At 57.1% G+C, this 20,272-nt stretch overlaps 2 protein-coding genes across 4 annotated transcripts; both read right to left on the reverse strand.

The window, feature by feature from the left end:
• Nucleotides 1–708: 708 nt before the first annotated feature.
• Nucleotides 709–15,595, reverse strand: FLOT2 (flotillin 2). 3 transcript variants are annotated; one of them, XM_037809742.1, is made up of 11 exons: nucleotides 15,464–15,595; nucleotides 10,640–10,721; nucleotides 5,540–5,630; nucleotides 4,405–4,528; nucleotides 3,855–3,973; nucleotides 3,624–3,737; nucleotides 3,403–3,522; nucleotides 3,100–3,314; nucleotides 2,485–2,668; nucleotides 2,007–2,156; nucleotides 709–1,895 (listed from the first exon to the last, which is right to left on the reverse strand). In XM_037809742.1, exons 1-11 carry the CDS (start codon nucleotides 15,510–15,512, stop codon nucleotides 1,857–1,859), a joined length of 1,287 nt encoding a protein of 428 aa, XP_037665670.1. In that variant the 5' UTR covers nucleotides 15,513–15,595; the 3' UTR covers nucleotides 709–1,856. The 3 variants fall into 3 exon arrangements, with proteins under 3 accessions (XP_037665670.1, XP_037665671.1, XP_037665672.1); XM_037809743.1 differs by lacking the exon at nucleotides 5,540–5,630 and adding an exon at nucleotides 7,636–7,726; XM_037809744.1 differs by lacking the exon at nucleotides 5,540–5,630 and having other exon boundaries at nucleotides 15,464–15,508.
• Nucleotides 15,596–15,672: 77 nt separating this feature from the next.
• Nucleotides 15,673–20,076, reverse strand: DHRS13 (dehydrogenase/reductase 13). Its single transcript, XM_037809443.1, has 5 exons — nucleotides 19,832–20,076; nucleotides 19,628–19,746; nucleotides 18,624–18,747; nucleotides 18,168–18,479; nucleotides 15,673–16,821 (listed from the first exon to the last, which is right to left on the reverse strand). The coding sequence occupies exons 1-5, from the start codon at nucleotides 19,956–19,958 to the stop codon at nucleotides 16,370–16,372; spliced, it is 1,134 nt and encodes a 377-aa protein (XP_037665371.1). The 5' UTR covers nucleotides 19,959–20,076; the 3' UTR covers nucleotides 15,673–16,369.
• Nucleotides 20,077–20,272: the final 196 nt, after the last annotated feature.

Genomic DNA, 20,272 nt, shown 5'->3' on the forward strand with positions numbered 1-20,272 from the left:
TATGGAATAATGCAGGCTCCCTTACTGTAAGCTCTTGTGAAGGCTGCTTGACTGGTAGCTAGCTTGGAAAAGGGACTAGGTTTGCATCTCTGGCTGCTAATTCCCATGATATTCTCAAAGTCTTCTTTCATCAAATATGCATCCTCCTACCCCTTAGGAGGTCAGGTGTTGTATAAAGGCAGGGATTTGTTTTGTTCACTGCTGTCTTTCAGCATCTAACTCTGTCCTGGCACACAGCAAGCACTAGATAAATTTGTAAAATGAATAAGACTATCGAGGCTCAAAAAGATGAAGTTACTTGCCCATGATTACACAGGGAATAAACAACCGAGCTGAGATTTAAGCCCAAGCAGCCTGACTCCAGAGTTCATACTCTTAACCTGAGAGGTGGGGTCCTCTACTGAGTGGGGTTCAGGACTGGCAGAGGGGCAGTGAACTTGGCAGCCCTCCTCCCCACCCTAGCTTCTGCCTGCCCTGCAGCCAGGTGTCCCAGTGCTCAGGTCTCCCCAGCACCTTGGCCAATCACAGGGTCTACAGCCCTAGGCTGCTGTGGGGGACACGGGCAGTGTGCTGGCGCCCCCGGGTGGCTAGAGCAGGGAAGAAGAGGCTGGCTTGAAGCTGATGATTTGTGTGTGCTGAGTGGTGTGTGGTGTGTGTATGAACTGGTTCTTGTTTGTCTCTCCTCTCATGGAAGACACAATGCAGGGGTTAGGCATAAGAGATCTTTATTATACCAGAAGGGACAGGCAGTGGGGCAGTGTAGAATCCAAGCCCCAGACCAGACATGCAGCATCCACATGCAGAAACAGCTACACAGGCTGGGGCACGGCTGGGGTGAGGGGCTGGGAGCGTAGGGCAGCCAAGCACCCTTGCCAGGACATTTGGGCCCTGGGCTCTTCCGCCTCCACTGCAGCAAGGAGACAGGACTGGGCGGCTTCCCCATGGTTGGAAACCTATCACTCTAGCCAGGAAGAAAATGGCACAAGGGGTGTGGGGTCTGGCTAGCAGTCGACTGTGTACACGGCATTGCCCAGTAGATACTCAGGATGGAGCCCAAGCAGGAAGAGGGTCTGCATACTTTCCTGTCCCCAACTGGGCTAGACCCTGATCCTAGAGAGGCTTGGCAGAGTTGGGACTGAGCCTCTACCCACCCAGCAGGAGACTTCCCTGAGCACAAGCAGGGACCTCCTACGGCAGTAGTAAACTGAGGGAGGTGCTGCAGACAGGAGGCCTTGCCTCTGTGCCCCTGGGCTGGGGAAGGGGTGAAATGAAGGGCAGTGGTCCTGGGCCCTGCAGTCCATGGCTACTCACATGTAGAGGGTCCAGAACATGTGAGGGTGGGGGTTACCTGGGGCAGGGTTAGGGGCTGGGAAGACCAGGCCAGAAGACGGGAGTGTGGCCGACCCACCAGAACCCCCGCACCCATGCTGAGCTCCGGTCAGGGCTGCAGGGCGGATGGAAAGATGCATGGAAAACTTCAAGGCACCAGGATTCTGAGGAGCAGCAGGGCCACCCCCCGCAGACAGACAGTGATTGTAACAAACATCTTCAGCTTAAACTACATGATGTGTGTAGTGGGTGGGGGAGGGAGAGAGAAAGACAGACGGACAGAGACCAACAGGAAGATGAAGGTAAAAGAGAAAAAACCAGATGAATATGGCAGTGAAAGTGGGGGTGTGGGGTAGTGGAGAGGAAGAGGAGGGAGGACAGACAGAGATGGCCTGAACACACAGCACTCCTGGTCCCTACAAAATAAGGCACCAGAGTCAGTAACGTTCCCGTTGTCCCTGTGCAATTAAAACAGGTGCTGGAGGGAGGGGCCGGAGGCGGCCGAAGGCCATGGGCCTGCTGGAGCCTCACACCTGCGCACTGGTGGCCTTCTTGATCAGGGGTATCTGCAACGATGGGGAGATCCCAGTGAGGCCTTGGCTCAGGGCCCAGGACCACTTGGCCCAGGGCAGTCAAAAGGGCTGCCCAGGTGACCCCTGCCGCAGCGAGCCACACACCTTAGCCAGGTCCACGCCTGTGAGGGCGTGCACAGAGGCAGGCAGCTCTGCCAGCAGTCGGTTCACCTCTGATGTCACCTTGCTGTTGTCCCCACTGAGGACCACGATCTCGTCGACTTTGGTCAGTGGGGCGGCGATTTTGGCAGCAATCTAGGAGGTAGGGTGGGAGGAGAGCATGCTTAGTGCCCTGGCTCCACCTGCTTGGCCTTCCCCACCTCAGCAAACCCCAAAACAGCCTGGGCTGGTCCTAATTTGAAAACCCATGGGGCCAGGGATGAGCCTATGCCTGTTGCAGGGGTCCTGTCCCCCTGCTGAGTGCTCTCCCCATTTAATCCTTCCAGCCAGCCTGTCGCTGAGTTACTGACCAGGCCTGGAGTTCTGGCACCAGCCTAGCTGGTCGAGCCAGGATCCTGAACCCAGGCCGGGCAGCCTCCCCTGGGCAGAGCACCTGGGCCCAGGGCTGGGGTGGGAGCCTCACCTGGGGCAGGGCCTCCAGCACCAAGGCCATCTTGGCTGCATCCCCGTATTTCTGGTAGGCCTCGGCTTTGAGTTTCATCCGCTCGGCCTCTGCCTTGCCCATTGCCTCAATGACTGCCGCCTCGGCCTCCCCGATTTTGCGGATCTTCTCAGCCTCTGCCTGCGCCAAGAGGACCTGCTTCACCCTGGGGGAGCCCAGGCCAGGCAGGGTCAGTGAGAGGCACCAGGAATCCCTCAAGCCTTGCCTGGGAGCAAGCAGACCTCAAGCCCTCTACTCTGGCAGGTGTTAGGGTGAAGGACACTTGAAGGGGGTGCCCTGGTTTTCCGGCTCTGGTGTGGGAGAGGCCACCAGCTCCCAGCTGCAAGGAGGACAGGGGACTAGGCTGGTGCCTTCTGTGCCAAGAACCATGCCAGGCCCTCAGACTTGGTCTGATTTAGTTTTCCTAAAAACAAGCCTCTGGGGGAGAAGTCCTCATTTCCACTTCACAGTGAGTAAACTGAGCTGGGGAGAGGCATCCCTTCCAGCTGTGTCAGGAGAGTGCGGGGAGGACACTGATGGCAGAGAAGGCTGTGGGCCCCCAACACCCCCTGATTCTGGCACCGGGGCAGCACTCACTTTTCACCCTCGGCGATCTGTTGTATCCGGTGGGCCTCAGCCTCGGCCGGGCGGCGCACGGTGGCAATGAGCTCCTTGTCAGTGCGCAGGATCTCCTGCGCCTCCACCGCAATCTGCTTCTTGCGCTGCACGACCTCGATCTCGATCTCCTCCTGCCGGATCTTCTGCTGCTCGCGGGCCCCTTGCAGCTCATAGGCCAGCTGGGCCTCGGCTGTCTGTAGGAGGCAAGTGGTCAGCATGTCAGAAGCTGGGCATCAAGCCAGAGCCCTGAGCTCCAGGCCAGGATGCCTTTCGGCCTCTCACCTTGACGTTGACCTCCTCACTGAAGGCCGACTTCTGCAGCTCAAAGGCTCGCTTGGAGTCGGCAATCTTGGTGTCTGCCATAAATTTCACGTCCAGCATCTCCTTCTTGCACTCGGCTTCCTGGAAGCAGGAGGGGCAGGTGCTGAGGGTCCCCTGAGGCATGATGGTCCCACCACCCCTGGGGTCCCCGTGCCTGGGGATGGTGGGGAGAGCCCACATACCCGGATGCCTGCATCCCGCTCGGCCTCGGCCACGCCGATGTCAGCATCCCTCTGCACCACAGCTGTCTGCGTCTTGCCCAGGGAGCTCAGATAGTCCACTTTGTCATACACATCCTGGGGAGGGGAGTGGAGTCACCCCTGGGAACAGCCGTAGGCACCAAGGTCCCCTCCCACTAAGCTCCCATCTCTCAGATGGACACTAGGGGACATAGCCTTCCCCTCAGACCACACCTTGATGGTGAAGCTGAGGATCTCGATGCCCATCCGGCCAACGTCAGGGGCTGCCACCTCTCGCACCAGCTTGGCAAACTGGTCCCGGTCCTGATAAATCTGCTCCACGGTCAGTGTGCCTGGGGGCAGAGCGAGCACAGCTGGCTCCCCAGGGGCCTAGCCAGCTGGGAAAGAGAGGCGGTGTGCAAGGAGGGGTCTGGGGGCAAGGGGCGGGGGTCATGGAGGCCAGGCTGGGCCTGCCTGGGGTTTCTTCTTAACTAGATCTTCCTGCTGTTGGATGAAGACTAAGTGTCCTGAGCAAGCACCAAGGGTCCACCCAGACTGGCGACTCCCCTTCCCCAATGCCCTCATCTTTATTCAAGTCAGTTGGAGTCTTGAAATGAAATCCTTGAGGGATAGGGCTTCAGCTTAAAGCCTTGAGGGGACTGACAGGCTCCCTGCCCAGCCCTGCACCCTCCCTGGCCCTGGGTTGGCTCAGTGGGTACGGGACACTGTAAGGCTCCTGGAAGGCAGTGAGGTGGTGGGGTCCCCGGGCTGGGCAGGGCCTCACCAAGGATGGAACGCAGGTGCCCCTCCAGGGTCTGCAGGACAACGTTCTTGATGTCCTGCACGTTCTTGCCCAGGAACTGCTCACAGGCCACGGCCAGGAGCTCCTTCTCCGTCATGATCTTCACCTGCCGGATCACAGAAATGCCTGAGCCAGGCTGGCGGGAGGGGGATGGAGGCCCCAGACCCAGAGGTACGGAGGTTGGTGGCTGGGCCCCTCCCCTCCTTTCTCACACCTGGAGGCCCTGGCCGGGGCCACGAGGAGCCTGTCTGAGGCCTCTAAAAGGGAGGCAGCTGCGTAAGGAATTCTCCTTACTCTGAAGAAACTGCATCTTCACTGGCAGCCCCAGGCTCTGACCTGGCCTCTCTCCTGGGCATTTGGGGCTCGTCCCCCCGACCCTTTCAGCCTGTTGTTCCCTCACTAGCCAACCGCTGCCTTGAAGGCTCCCTAGGGACACCCACACATGTGGGAGACCCTCAGACTGAGGGGCAGAGATTGCAAGAAGGAGAGTGAGCAGTAGGACACAGACAGGCTAGAAAGGGAGTCCAGACAGACAGGTCTAGAGGGAAGCAAGTGAGGCAGGGCATCCTCCTGCCTCCCCTTCTAAGGGGCTCAGCCAACACCCCCTTCCCAGACGCCTATGACAGGGTCATACCTCGCTGCCCTCTACGTGAGAGGTGGAGGGGGGCAGGAAGGCCCTCACCCAGCACCCTAGCTGGGACTGTAAGGCTGGCCCTGACCCCCAAAGCCCACCTTCCTCGGCCAGATGCTGCCTCTCCCTCGGGGCCCCACCCCCCACTCTCCCCAGAGAATAGGGGCGGCCTGGATCCTGGGGCTTAGCATTTCCGACACCTGCAAAGAACGGGGAGGGGGGTTAGTGAGACGGGAGCCTTAGTGCTGGTTCTGTCCCTTGCGGGCCCGCTGAGGAGAGAAGGGGTGTTGGTTAGTCCTGGAGGCGGCCAAGGGGGCCAAGTGAGCGTGTTCCAGTGGTGACGACCCTCTTAGGGGAGGGGGGGGCGGGGGCAGGGGCGCTGGAGAGAGACTGCCCCTGGCTGCCGTCCTCTCCTCCTCCCCCCAGACCCCAGCAAGGGGACGAGGCAGCTCAACAGACATGCGAGGGGCTGCTGAGTTACTATACCTGGGCGACACCCGTCACAGTTAAAGCTACCCCCTCGGCCGTCTCTACGTCCTCGCAGCGGGGCTGCAACGTCATAATCTCTAGGGAAATCCTGCCAAGAAACGCAAAACAGGGGCATGGGTCTGGGGGCCCAGGGCCTGGGGGCGTGAGGAAAGGGTCCAATCCCTCACTGCTGCGGTGGGCAAGGGCCGAGGGTCCTGCTGAGGAGGTGGGGGGAGGGCTCTCCAAGAGGGTTTAGTGTGAGAGTTTGGGGGGGGAGGTGGGGAGGGCAGGGCAGGGGCAGATGGTGCTAGGGGAAGGCCTGTCAGCTGCCACACAGGAGCACAAGCTTCCTTTCCTCACACCGGCCTGGCTTGAGCAGTGGGGGAAGAAGGTGAAAAGAAGTGGTTGGGGGTGGTTGGAGGGCTGGTGGGGGCGGGGAGAGTCCTGGTGGAGCTGTCGTTGTGCCCTGGCATGGGAAGGAAGAGCTGGTTCTCTGGGCATGCTGTGTAGGCTGTCCATGGATGCCCTCCGACACCCTGGGTGTCCTCACCCATTTCCTGGTAGACCCCTTTCCTAGGAGACTGCCTGGAGAGCTCTACCTGGCATCCTGGGAGTGTGCCCACTGCTGGACCAAGAAGGACGTGATCCTGTCCCTGCCCTGCCGGGGAAGCCCTGCGGGTCCCTCCCTCGGGTCTTAGGCCCTGGCAGCTCACGTGGGGAATGCAGGCTGGGGCCACCCGGACCTCTTGGCCAAGGAGCTCTTACCCTCTGAAAGAGCCGTTCTGCCCAGACAATCGACTCCTCAAGGGCCCACAATCACCCAGCTCAAAAGGGATCTGGGCATTTGCAGATGTTTCGAGTAGGGTAGTGGGTTTGGAGGGGGGTAGGGCTGCTTTGTATGGGCTGCCGAGGGGGGCCTGAGCCCCACCCTTCCATACAAGGTGCTTGAGCTCCTCCTCAGGTCTCTGCACTGAACCTGCCCTCCCACAGCTACAAGGGCTCACTGGGTGGGGACAGTCCCTTTCCTATGAGAGGTGACAGGATGGGCGAGGAAGGGAGTCAGGGTGGGGGGGGTTGCCCGAGAAGGCTGAGGGCTCTTTAGGGCTGAGGGAAGGGGACAGGTGAGATGACATTCAGGTCTCTTGCAGCCTGGGGACCCACTGGAATGCAGGCTCTGAAGGGGCAGGAACTTTTGCACATTCACTGCTGCATCCCCAGGGCCCTGAACAGAGAAGGTGAATGAGCTGGTGAATGAAGCAATGAAGATGGGAACCTGCACATTACAGAGAAAGCACTTGGATTCACTTAATACCCAGGCCCTGGAATAGATTTCCCTGGCTATGGCAGGGGGTGTTGGAGGGCTAGACCCCCAGGATCACCTGCTCTTCAACCTGAGGCAGCATTAACAATAAAGCCTGGGTTTCTCTAGAACCTATTTCTTCCCCAAATCCCGAAGTGCTGTCACATTTTTACTTGCCTTTCCAATATCCCTACAAGGCAGAGAGAGGGCACGATACTCCCCATTTCTTGGACGGGGAAATTGAGGCCCAGTGACAGGGATGATTTGCTCGAAGGGCTCCTAAAGAATTAGGGGCATGAACCCAGGACAAGGCCCTTTTCCCTCAAAGCTGTCAAGGAGATTACCCTCCGAAGTTGTCGAGGGAGCCAAGGGGCTGGGTGAAAAGAGCACAAGGGACCCGCCTTCAGGTCCTGCAGGAAGGAGAGCTGGGGCCTGGCCATGGAGAGTTGGGCTGGAAAAGAGGCTGGCATGGTGCCCTCCCCGCCAGGACGGCCCAGCCCTGCCACCTAAGGGACTGCGTCTTCCACATCTGTTCTGCTTCAGCTTGCTCCCCATTCGGGTTCACCACCTAAGGAGATCCAGAATCCCTTGCTCTTTCCCCACTCACAGCCCCAGTGGGAAGGCAGAGGGGCCTGGGGATCTGCAGGGATCCATCCTGCCTGTGGCCACCTTTGCACCAGAGCAACAGAGGGTGGGAGCAGAGGGGAGGGGGGCACCCTCAGGAGGGGCGTCCGTCTGGCTCCTGCCTGCCAGGCCCCAGAGGTGCAGGAAGAGAGAAGGTTAGACACAGAGGAGGAAGCAGGTGGGTTATTACCTGTGCAACCCCTGTAACGAATAGCGGGACCCCCTCCGACGTCTCAATATTCTCACAGCGACACAGGATGGTCATAACCTCCAGAGACAGTCTGAGGAGCAGCCAGGGGGTAGGGAGAGGAAGGGACAGGAAGGGGCAGGAGGGGACACAGCAAACACACACAGTGGTTACCAGACAAGCATGGACATCTGATGCTGGGGGTGGGGCGGGGTGCTCTCAGTACTTCCACCCCCCTGCTGCCGGCTCAGCCCAGGTGGGGAGAGGTGCCCCTCGTGGGCCTGAGGCCGCTGGGTCTCTCCTCTAGCCCTGGGTGTCCTTTGAACGAGTTGCTGCTGGGCTGGGGGAGAAGCCTGCCGATGCCCCGGGACCATGGCTGGGGCTGGGAGGGCCGGGCTGCCCATCTCACTTTCCCAGGGGATTCCTGGCACAATCTTGGGGACTCTGCCTCGGCTCCACCCTCCAAACACAGGCAAACCTGCAAGTCCAGAAATTGGGAGGGGGAGGCCATTCTGGGAATTAATGGGCCACAGCAAATGTAGAATCCTGCTCAGGACACAAACCCTCAAGGTTTGTCCTACTTGTTGCTACGAAGGCAATTTAGGGCCAGAATGCCCCAAAATAAACTTGGCGATTTTCTGATTTCAGGGGGAAGGCAGTGTCAAGGAAGTCAAGGGAAGAAAGTTTGCCCCTGCAAGAACAGTCGCAGGGACAACTGGGAGATGATGGAGTAATTCACTTTGGAATTTACAAAGTCGGGCATGGGTAGCGAATAGTCATGGCAAAGAAAACAAGGCACCTCAAAGCTACTCGGGCCACCCTGGCTGGGCCTCCCGAGGGCGGTGTGTGCGTTTGTGCGTGTGTGTGTGTGTGTGTGTGTGCGTGCGTGCGTGCGTGCGTGCGTGTGTGTGTGTGTGTGTGTGTGTAGGGAGGTGGGCTGGACAATGGCCAGGCTGGGGACAGTGTGGAAGGTTTCCTTAACCAGATGAAGGGAGCAGAGGCTGAGGCTGAAGCAGCGGCAGGCGGACTCAGGGGAAGGGGAAAACGGGGAGCAGCAGACTCAGCTCTGGGAGGGGCCCCCTGCACTGTGCCAGCCCTGGGCTCCAGCCATGCAGACATGCAGAGGGTGCCTTCATTCGGGCCCTGACCATTAGCACCCTTGGGCCAGCTGAGACAGGAACCCACCGAGCTCTCTTCTGGGGAAGAAGGAGAGGGGAAATGGGGGGGAGGAAGGGAGGTGAGGAAGGAGGCACGGAAGACGGAAGGCTGCAGCTCAGATGCCGGGGGTGGAGGAAGAGTTTGGGGAAGGGAGGAGAGCTGCCTGCATCAGGGTCTCGTGACAGTACAGGACGTGGCAGCCAAGTGGAGCAGGAGGGGTGGCTCTGAGCCTAGAGGGAGAAGGGCTGCCCCAGAGGGTGGGTGACGTAGGGTGGCTGTGGAAAGCACCTGGGAAGGGGAGACTGAGCACCCATGCCAGGTTAGAGGCCTCTGCTCTGACCTGAGAGGCACCTGCCAGCCTGTGGATCACGGCCCAGAGGGCCCCTGAGAAGGGGAGGGGTAGGGACCAGAAAAGGGCCCAAGAGGGAAAGGGGCTGTAGGCTCAGACGACCCGGTGAGTTGGACCAGTGACCTGGGCCTCCACCCCTCACTTCCCAACCTGCTGGCAGAGGGCCTTGGTGGTCCCTCCCTGCTGTCCTGGGGATCTGCTCCTGGAGCATGAAGAGGGGGCGGGGTGGGGACCAGGAACGTGACCCCAGCCCTGGATGACCACACTGGAGAGTTCTCTGGGCAAGTCACAAACACGCTGGGCCTGGTTGTAAGTGAAGGTGTTTGGTCAAGATCCTCCCTTGTTTGGGGCTGCATGGGGGGTGGGGGAGGTGGCCGTGTCTCTGGCGAGGACTGCCCATAGGTTTAGGGCAGACAAGTGGCCCACTGGGGAGTGCCCAGGAACTTCCTGAGTGGAAGCTGTGGCCAGGGTGGCTTACTCTCTGGCACTTTTGGCCTTGGACCAGAAGAGTTCTGCAGGGTCCCTCAACTCAGGCAGGACAGAGAGAGGGGACAGATGGGAGAGTGGAGGGTGTTACTGGGAAATCAGTGAAGTTAAGAAGTCGTGATATCCTTCTCAACCCACCACCCTGGCAGATGTCCTCAGCCTCCCAGAGCCCATGCCCTAGCAGCTTGGGTGCAGACATGGAGCTTCTATCTATTGACTGGGGCAGAGGGGGAGTTCCACTGGAATCTCCATTGCTTCCCCTGCAGGATGACACCTCCCTCCCCTCGGCAACATGCCCACACCACCGCTTGGCTGTCCCTGCTGCCTGGGTGCTTGCCTGGGAGAATCTGGACACCCTCAACTCTCCCTCCCCCAGCCCCAGATTATCAAGAAGGGGCGATGGTGGACAGGTGGCTGGTATGCCTCATCTCGTCCTGGGGAGATGAAATCTCCCCTCTTCTAGTAAGTCTTTCTAGACTGGGTTAGGAGGTCCAGACCTGCCTCGCCTGGCCCTAGTACCAATCCTTAGCTCGCCACCCCTTATCTCCAACCCAGACTGTCACAGAGCCCCTTCCAGCGGCACAGCCGTTCTCTGCAACTTCTCCCCGGCTGGTGTCTGCCCACTTCTCCTGCCTGAATGATCTCAGGGCCTGCACAGGTAAGGCTGTGTGTACGTGGCCTCTTCCTTCTTCCTCCCTCCCTCTACCCAGTCCAAACAGGGGTAGAATTAAGACTCTTATGAGCTAGAATTGGAAAACTGGCATGACCCTGAATTCTCTGGGACAAAACTGATGCCAGCTTCCGGTGGAAAAAAGACCCCAAGTGGGGGGAGGAGCATACCTCCTATGGCCATGAAACCCATGTCGCCTGCTACTTGAAAGGCCCTCACCCCCAGGATGGAACGTGACAAATGGCAGATGCTCGAGCTAACCTGGGGGGAGGAGAGGGGACGCCAGAAACCCTTCTCTCCCCTGCCCACCAGAGTGACAGGGCCCCGAGCTCCCAGGCCCTTACCTCTGAGTGTCGGAGATACACCACCAGGCCCAGGCCCAGCCGCCAAACACGTACTGCTTGTAGTCGGAACCACAGCAGCCCCCTGCGGAGCAAAGCAAACCACGGCCAGTCAGTCAGTTCCTGGGCCTGTCTGCCCTCCAACCCTGATGGCAGCTTTGGCCCTTCCCCCGGCCCTGAGACTTGACAACACCCACTGCTGGGTGCCAGGTGCTGCGGCTCCATGACACATAATGGGAGACACGTTCTCCCTGTCCTGAGAGGTCTTAGAATATAGTTTGGTAGATAAGAAAGTGTCATGGAAAGAAGAAATATTATCCAGGGAGTGGCTCTGAATGTGCTTCCAGACAACAGAACAGGTCAGTGGGCAGGGGTGGGCAGGCAAAGCTTCCATTCTCCATTCAACTCTCCATTAATTTATTCAACAAAGAAACAGTATTTTTATGCACTAGGGATACTGAGATAAAAATATAATTCCTCTCTTGAGGGAGGTGGAGTTGACTGTAACATCACGCAATTGGCCTGTTGTCAAGGTGTGCACGGACACAGGGGACACGGGGGTGGGCCACCAGGAGGGCCCCATCCCACGGAAGCTAGTTCTCTACTCCCAGAGCTCTCAGGTTGACTTTATTCCTCTTTGTGGGAGGGGATGGGGAAGGAAAGACCTCCAAAGAAAAACCAACTCCAGACACCAAAAGGAGAAGTGAAGAGAAAGGGAAAAGGCCTAAAAAGGAAGAAGTCCTAGAAACTCGGTATCAGCTAAACAACATGTGTACTTCAACCACGACCCAGATCCATGTTGTGAACATTTTCGGAATCCTCTCTATTCCGAAATGAGAAAAACCAGTTCCTGAAATTACTACGGTGAACTGTCCTGCTAATGCCAAAATTATTCATTAAGTTCAAGGAAACGTTAGTAAACACCAGGGAGGCCGTTAACTTGTAGTGCAAAGAAAATGTACAGGAAACAAGTGATGTGAAGGAAGTGTGATATGGGCAAATGCCAGTGGGTATTACCATTTCTGTGTTCACAAACTTGGGTTTTCAGGAAAGCCTCAGAGTGTGTCCTCCCCAGGTCCAGGGTTACAGTGTCTCTGAGCAGACAAGGCCGGGTGTGGGGGCAGAGGGCAGATGACAGAGTGGCCTAGGGGTTGGCCAAGGAGCTTCGGCTTCACTCTGCATGTGAGCGACGGGGAGCCACGCAGGGTTTTACGCTGGGGAGCAACAAGTTAGATCTGCATTTTAGAAACACCACTTCGCAGAAGGAAGAAGATGCTGGGATCAGGGAGACTGGGCAGAAGCCCCTCGCAGCAACCCAGGCAAGATATGTGGCTGATGTGCAGGGTGAAAAAGAGAGCGCGCGCCTGGGCTAACTTGTGGAGCAGTGCTGTCCAAGAGAACTTTCTGCGGTGGTGGAAATGATCTACGTCCATTTTGGGTGATATGGTGGCCACATGTGGCTACTGAGCACCTGAAATGTGGCTGGTATGACTGAGGAACTGAATTTTTAATTTTGATTCATTTAAATTTAAATAGCCACAGGTAGCTAGTAGGTCCCATAATGGATAGTGCAGCTCCGGAGTCCCGGTTGGTGGATGGTGAACAGGAACAACGGAGAGAAGAGCCAACTGGCGACGAGACCCATGAGGGGGGTGGGCTTGTAAGTTTGCAGAGCTGCTGCCTGAGACTATTCACCAGGCAGCCAAGCTGGTTCCAGAGTCTGCTGTGCACAGTGTGCAATTAGCCGAGCCAGAGGTCCAGGGGGCAAAGAGCAGCGCCCTGGTGGGGCAGGGGCAAGGAGAGGAAAACTCTGTTTCTCTGGAATGTAAATATTCTGTCCACAGGCTGCTGCTCAAGATAAGTCCCTGCAGGCTTGTCTGCCCTGGGAGGTGGGATAGGAGAAGGCCTCTGAGGACCATTCAGATTGCTGAAACCCAAACCATGAAACTGGAAGAGTGTCAAAAATCACAGCTTGTTTCACTCTTCTGGCCTGCTGAGGGCCAGGGCCTGGCTGCCTCAACGCAGCCCCAGTGGGCTTCTCAGCACATTGTGGGGAGAGTGGGGTGGGGTAGTGGGGAGGGCTGGGTGTCCACCCTTCACTTTTAATTTATTCTTTGACCTTGGGAGCAGGCTGTCACAGCTCAGGCTGGGCCTTGGCCAAGGGAAACATGGCCAGATTCCCAGGGGTGGCAACAATAGGAAGCCGGAGATGTCCGGCTGCCCTGTCCCAGCAGCCTCTTTGCCGGGAAGGCATCCTCCTCCCAACTTCCTGGTCACTCTCAGCCTGAGCTCTGCTCCCAAGCGAGGACTCTCTAAGTGCTTCTTCGACTTCCCTAGATTCCACACGTCTTGAGACCTGAAGTTTTTCCGAATTTTATCTCACTTTTCCAACCCAACTTGCTTTTTCCTTGCTCTGTCCTCAGTCAAGCTGAAGAACCACAAAATACCTCAAGATAACCTCCATCTCACTCTCCCAGCCCTTCCCCGGACAGAGGCTGACCACTCTGCCCTCCTAGGATCACCCCCTTTCCTTCCTGCCCCGCTCCCACTTTCTTTTTCCTTTTAGTCAAGAAGTCCATACCTTTTTTGAGCCATGAGCCCCTTTAGTAGTCTAGCAATGGCCAATGATTCCTTCTCAGAACATTCATAAAGGCACCAAATAAAATAAATAAGAAACAAATTATATAGAACGTTATCAAAATATTAAAACAACCAAATGTGTGATACAGTAACATAAGTGTTTCTTTATTAACACTTTAAATAATAAAATCTGGCAGTAGATCTGATAACTAGCTTCATTCCAAAGTAGTAATGATGCAAGATACCTGTAACTGCTGCAGTGTGGTAGGAAAATATCACTATGATTTGTTGAGATAATCATAATATTAGGAAATGCTAAATTTCATTTCAGATTAGAGAAAATAAAAACATAATTAGCTTTACCAACTCAACTCTAAATTCTATCCACTAATCCCAGGTTAAGAACTTTTGACACAATAAATCTCTCACCATGAGTGAAAGGTGTGGTGTTTGGACTGCCTTTTAAATCCCCGAAAGTAGAACTGGAGAGAAAGGTTTTATGTTACAGAATGAAGGAGGGAGGTTAGAGTGAGAACCGCTAGACTTTCCAGGCAGAAAAGATGACCGCGAGATTAGCAGCCTTCTTCTGAAATGGGCTGAGAGAGATGCCCCTGGGCTGAGATGCAGGCTCAAGTAAGAAGGCGGCCAGGTGGCGGCAGGGCTGGTACCGGTTGCTGTGATATTCTGAGTCCACTTGCAATAGGGACTGCATCTCAGCCTGCCCATTTCAAATGCCAGCTACCAGTAGACCAGGCATTACCCCTTCCTCTCCTCTCTCGCCCTTCCCTGACTCCAGCACCCTCTGATCTCAGCCAGAGCCTCCTCTCCCCACCCCCAAAGCAGCGTGACTGGCCTCTGGCCTGAGCACCAGGGTCCAGAGAAATGAACGTACAGGGCTGCCCAACTCAGGGGCTCTTATGACCCTTCAGTCTCAGGACTTTTCACAGCGTCAGAATTGAAGCTTCTGTCCCCTCAGTCCCGAGTCTGGACTTGCAAAAACTCCATGAGAAAAACAAAGCGTGATGCCGATTCTGGTTTTGAAAAGCCTTCTCTAGAGATGGGGGCTGGGAGACCCACCCAGGCTTAGAGGAGCCTTTTTGGCCCCAGTGGTGCCTGCTAGAGGTCTCATTCCTGACCCCAAGGTAATCTCTGGTAATCTTCAGGTAAGTGGGAAATTCCTGTCTTGGGGCAGAGATTGAGTTTGAAATCCAAACTGGGCTAGAGGCCACGCTTTGGGGTGAGAATTTGCAGATTATCACACCTCCCTTGAGGTGGGCAACTACAAGCCGTTGTGAACCCACCTCCTTTTCCCTGCTTCAGCCCTGAAAATTCTGCACACAGACTGAAAACTGGCACTGACAGTGGGAAGACATTAGGGATTCCTGCAGCTACAGACTGCCCAGCTGTCAGGCAGCAGGGCCCTCCCCAGCCAGGGAGCTGCACAAATTGGTGGCTTGAAAGGCTTGTCACACACACCCCCATGACACCCCAAAACACAGCTGCCTTAAGGAGGCCTCTTCCCCACCCTCACACCTCCTCCCAATATTGCAGTTCCCAAGCAGCACCTACATAGAAATTCTGGAGCCCACAGGGTTTTGCAACCCAGAGCTGCACCGCCCAGAGCCGGGTTTCCCAACCTGTAGAGGCCCCACAAGCATCCACAGGGCAGGCAATGCCAGGAAACACTGGCAAGCCCCAGCCTGCTCGGAATTAACGGATCTGACTGTGCCCCAAGAAAGGACCCATATCAGAGGGTCTCAGTTCCAGGCGCCGGGATCCAGCCAAACCACCATGTCCCGGAACCACCGGTACCCTCCCTCCAGAATCTCACGGCTTCAGCTCGGGGGCCCAAACCCATAACGGAGAAGAGGGAAGGCTCTGCCTGGAAAGGAGGCGGAGAAAGGAGGGAATAAACACGGGAAAACAAGCAGCGGGAGGGGGAGGGGGTGCCTGAGGGCGCGGAGTACCGAGTGTGAGTACGGGGGACTCTTTTGGGAAGGAGCCTCTCAAGTGCGGCCCAGGACCAGCGCCCTGCAAAGTGCAGTAGACTCAGGCCCAACACACGGCGCCCCCAGCCTCGTACCCCCCCAACCTCGGCACTGCCCTCCACCCTCTGAGCCTCTTCCCTGGCCCAGCCCTTCAACCCGGTTCCCTCTCTAGTCCTGCACCCCATTCCGAGCCCCCTCCTCACTCACCTTCCCAGGCACAGTTCCCAGCCCCAAACACCCTCCCCAGCTGTCCCCTCACCTGAAACCACCAGCGCCTCGTTGGGCCCCACCGTGTGGCAATTGCCCATGGCGCCGGTGGGACGGAGGGGCCTCGGGGACCGCAAGGAGCTGGACAGCAGCAGCGGGCCCGCACCCCGCACCCTCCCGCACCGCCGGCCGCGCCCAACCTATCCCGCCACCCCCAGCGGCTGCCCGCTCGCCCGCCCGCGCCCCTCCGTGGTCGCGGCCCCGCCGGAAGTGTGGCGGCGGAGGGCGGGGCCGGCATGTTGAGTGCGGCAGGGACGCGCGCGCCTCGGCAGTCGCTCCGCCTTGCCACAAGGAGGTCCAGTTCGCCGGCCCAGCGTAAGGCACCCGGGAAAGGCTCCCTCTGCTCCCACGGGCTGCCGCGATGACAGCTGTCCTGCCCTGCCTAACCATCCAGCACCGGCCTCGGAGCCGAACCGCTTGGGTTCACATCTCAGCCCCTCCTCTTACTAGCGGTGAGATCTTGAGTCAGTCCCTTATCTCTGGAGCCTAATTCCCACTCTGTAAAATGGGGCTAATTATAACTTCCCAGCTGTATGGTTGCAGAGGGCCCTCAGTAATTTTAATGCCGGTAGTGTATCAAATGACAAATTCCCAGGCTCTGATTCAGGAGCTGATCAGAATTTGAGGATGGGGCCTGGAAATTCAAATTCCCCAAAGTACAGTGCCCGGCACACTACCCCCCACCCCCATCCCTGACTCTAGGGTCACTGTAATCCTCAGGAAGAAGCAATCACCCACTATTTCCTTCCACCAGGAACAGGGCTGTCCAGGACACAGCTTGAGGCCCCAGAAAGGAAGAATGGAGGTAAAAACCTCAACCGCCTCAGTGCCTAAAGCATGGCCTGGCTGGGGTTTTCATGGACTACAGAGAGCCGTGGAAAGCATCCTGGTCTGGGAGTTACGAGACTTGGGTCTCAGGCTCAGCTTTAACTGGAATTCGGCGTGTAAACTTAGACAAGCCTGGTGAGCTCTGAGGGCCAGGAAAGGGTTCAGAAACTGTGGGCTTCTCAGGGAGGGAGCTGCCCTGAGAAGATGGGGCTCCTAGGTCCTCAAGCTGCGGGTCTTCATTGGGTTCAGCATCCTCCCAGGACCCCAGCCCTGCCAGCCTCTTGCTGGCCTCCCATAGTCGATGGGCTGCCCGGTCGTCTCGGGCAGCTGGGGTCACCTCTTCGACACAGCAGTTGGCAAAGTATCTCCCACTAAGGGGCTCAATGCCCTCCTGTAGAGCACAATACAGGGGTGTCTGGGCACCCCCTCTTGGTGCCCGCAGTACCAGCCAAGCCAGTGGGCGCAAAAGTGGGCGCAGCCATCTCGGAACGTGGCGCAGGAACAGTTCCGAGTTCACAGGTCCTGTGGGCAGAGAGAAAGAAAGGAGTGGGAGGAAGATGGGTGAGGACCCAGAGTAAGGGCCGTGGGAACAGGGCTAATAGGGGAGTGGGGCACAGAGCCCATTTCCATGGAGCCAGCATAGAATCTACCAGGCATTCTGGGCCCCCACAAAGTGACTTCGCTAATTTCCTACAGGAAGCCTCTCCCCCACCCATCCAAACTGCTTGTATGTCCCCACCTCCCAGATGCTGCTCATGCTGTGCCCTACTGAAATAATTCTCAGTCTCCATTGTTTCTTCTAGCTCAAGCCCTAGTCCAGCAAACATGTATTAAGCACCTCTGGTGTACCAACCACTGTTTTGGACATTAGGGATATAGGTATAATAAAGGCTTAATTAAGGTTGGTTGTGATTATAATTGTCATCATAATTATTAATGACCCTAGGTGAACAATACCTAAAATGCAGTATACAAGTAGGGCAGATCTTGTTATCCTGGTGTGACCCATTTCTCAAAGGCAGGGATGGGTCTTAATATCACCAATTATCTTAGAGTGTAAAAGCCAAAGTGCTTAATGAGGACTTTCAGACCTTACAGGAGCCAGGGCATCTCTATGACCTCATCTGTTGTCATTCTAGGCCTCTCGCTCTTTTCTAGCCATTCCAGCCTCTCTGCTCTTCTTTAAGCACACCAGGATCTTCTGCCTCAGGGTCTCTGCACTTGCTGTTTGCTTGGTTCCGAATCTTGTTCTCCCTAGGGAGCCACATGGTCCACTCCATCACTTCCTTAGGCCTCTACCTCAAATGTCTCCTTTTCAGATATGTTTTCCTTGGGAACCACAGATGAAATAACACCCCTTCCTTGGCCCTTGGCATTCTTACCCTGTTTTATCTTTTCCTATAGTATTTTATCCCCACTTGTCATTGTATATATCTACTCATTGTCTGTCTCCCTCCCCAACACGAGAATGTAAACTCCACAAGGGTAGGTCTTTGTTCACTGCTGTATCCCCAGCATGGGGAATAATGCCTGGTATGTCATTGGTGCTCAGTAAATGCCTCTTGAGTGGATTAATAATTATTTGCTACCAACATCATCATTATCATCATTGTTGTTATCGTCAGCTCAGTCAGTATGGATGGCTCCTGTGGGTGAGGACCATTCTGCACCCAATGGTCAGTGTCCCAGTTTGTGGCATGAGAGGAAGAACCCAGACTAGGAGATCCTGTTTCCAAGATCAGCAGAGGGGCAGGTCTCTCCCTGGGCCATGCTTCCTTCCTGCTCTGAGATCCTGTAGCTCAGTGAGAGGCTGAGGGGGCAAGGATGGGAGAGGGGTAATCAGGAACAGCCAAAAAGCCAGGCCTCACCTGGGTGAGCTGCATAGCAGGTGACACCAGTGCCCTCAAGCTGGGTGGCGAGTTCTCGGACAAACAATACGTTGGCCAGCTTACTGTCGGCATATGCCCGCAGCTCCTGCCGCCAGCCCACCACGGGGCGGTCCAGGCGTGTGAAGTCAAGACGCCCGCGCCGGTGGGCCGCTGAGGATACCACCACCACGCGGCTGGGAGTACATGTCTTCAGCCTGGCCAGCAGCAGCTGTGTCAGCAGGAAGGGGCCGACGTGGTTCACCCGCAGCAGCAGGTTAAAGGGCTTGCGGGTCCGTCCGCAGGAACTGATCCCTGGGGCAGGGGCTAGGCGTGAGCAGCTACTCTAGAGGGAGCCCCCATCTGTGAAGTGGGAGTAGGGGGCATCCTTCCCACATGTCCACCAGCCCCTGCACCCCCACCTCCCAAAGCCCCCCTTCAGGGCTTGCTGCCCCTCACCAGCATTGTGGATGAGGATGTCCAGCCGTGGCTCAGAGCTCAGGAAGGCAGTGGCAAAGGCCCGCACGGAGGCGAGACTGGCCAAGTCCAAGGCCATGAAGATGACCTCATTGTTCCCACTCGCCTGTGGAGTGGCAACGGTTGGGCTTGACACTGGGATCCTCCCTCTTCTTCCCTCTCCCCAGGCACCAAATTCTGCGAGTCTACCTCCTATTATTACTAAGATGTGCCCCAAAGCATTAGAATGTAGTGGATAAATGCATGGACTCAGGTTGAAAATCTTGACTTTGACTCTTCCTGGAGTGTGATCTTGGCAAGATACTTCATATCTCTGGGCCTCAGTTCTCTCACTATAAAATGGGAATAGTAATAGTACCTGTCTCATGATTATTGTGAGGATTAAAATACAAACATGAAGTACTTAGAACTGTGCCTGGCACAGTCAGCACTTGTACCTACCTGCTATTATCATTCCCTCCTTCATTATCACCAACCCTAACATCTGCAACTGACTTCTCATCGGCTTCTCCCAGCCACCCCTGCCCCCTCCAGTCCAGGCAACAGGCAGCCACCAAGGGGTTTGTTCCAGAAGGCTGTTCTGATGTGGTCCAGCCTGCAGAGGACCCTTACAGTCTATAAAATCCAAGCTCCTGGGTAGGATCTATTAGGGTCTCCAGGGCCTGGCCCTGGCTGAGAGCCTCCAGCCCCTTCTTTTGCCCCTCTTCCCAGCCTCATTAAACTTTTTTAGTTTCTCAAGTCAGACCCGCTCTCTTGCTCCCTGCTGTCCTTCATTATCCAAACTCCTACTGACCCCTAAACATCTTAAACTTCCTTCGGGAAGCCCGCTGCTCCATTTAGGCCCGGTACCCCTTCCCTGCGTGACCTCAGCACCCCCCCGCACCCTGCACTTAATGTAACAGAGCCGCACTTTCCTCTCCCGGACTAGATCCACTGAGCCGCTGTGCTCGGCCCTCCGCAGCCCGTGCATCCCCGCCCGCCCTCACCTGGCGGAGGTCGAAGGCGGCGGCCTCGCCCCGCTCGCGGCTGCGGCAGGCCAGCACCACGCGCGCTCCCCGGCGCGCCAGCTCCAGCGCTGTCATCTTCCCGATGCCGCTGTTGGCGCCTGCGGGCGGCGGCAAGAGCCGAGTTCAGCAGGGCGGGCCGCCCCCGCCGCCCGACCACCCGCCCACCCGCCCGCCCGCACTCACCGGTGACCACGGCCGTGCGGCCTCTGAGGCTGGCGAGGCCGCCGCACGGCGGGGCCTTCACCAGGTTGTAGTAGACCAGCACGTAGGCGCCCAGCAGCAAGCCCGCGCCCAGCAACAGCGTCTCCATGCCGGCCGCACCTCTGAGCTCCCGCGCGGACCCTGCGCGGCCCTGAGTCGCCGATCACACCGCACGAGCCTGGAAGGGCGCCAGGAGCGCCTCGACCTCGGGGAGGCGGGCCGGGGGTGTGTGTGTGTGTGCGTGCGTGTGCGCGTGGGCCCGACGAGCGCTCCCTAGGCGTGCGTCCGCGTCCTTGGCTGGGTGCCTGTGGGAACTTCCTGATGCGTGTGTGCGTACTGGCTGGCTCCCCGGGTGTGTCCTCTAGGTATGTACGTGCATCTGCCTCGACTGACTGTATGAATGACTTCTAGGTGCGAGCCCAG

Source organism: Choloepus didactylus, chromosome 18, assembly GCF_015220235.1.
Source record: "Choloepus didactylus isolate mChoDid1 chromosome 18, mChoDid1.pri, whole genome shotgun sequence".
Taxonomy (NCBI): Eukaryota; Metazoa; Chordata; class Mammalia; order Pilosa; family Megalonychidae; genus Choloepus; species Choloepus didactylus.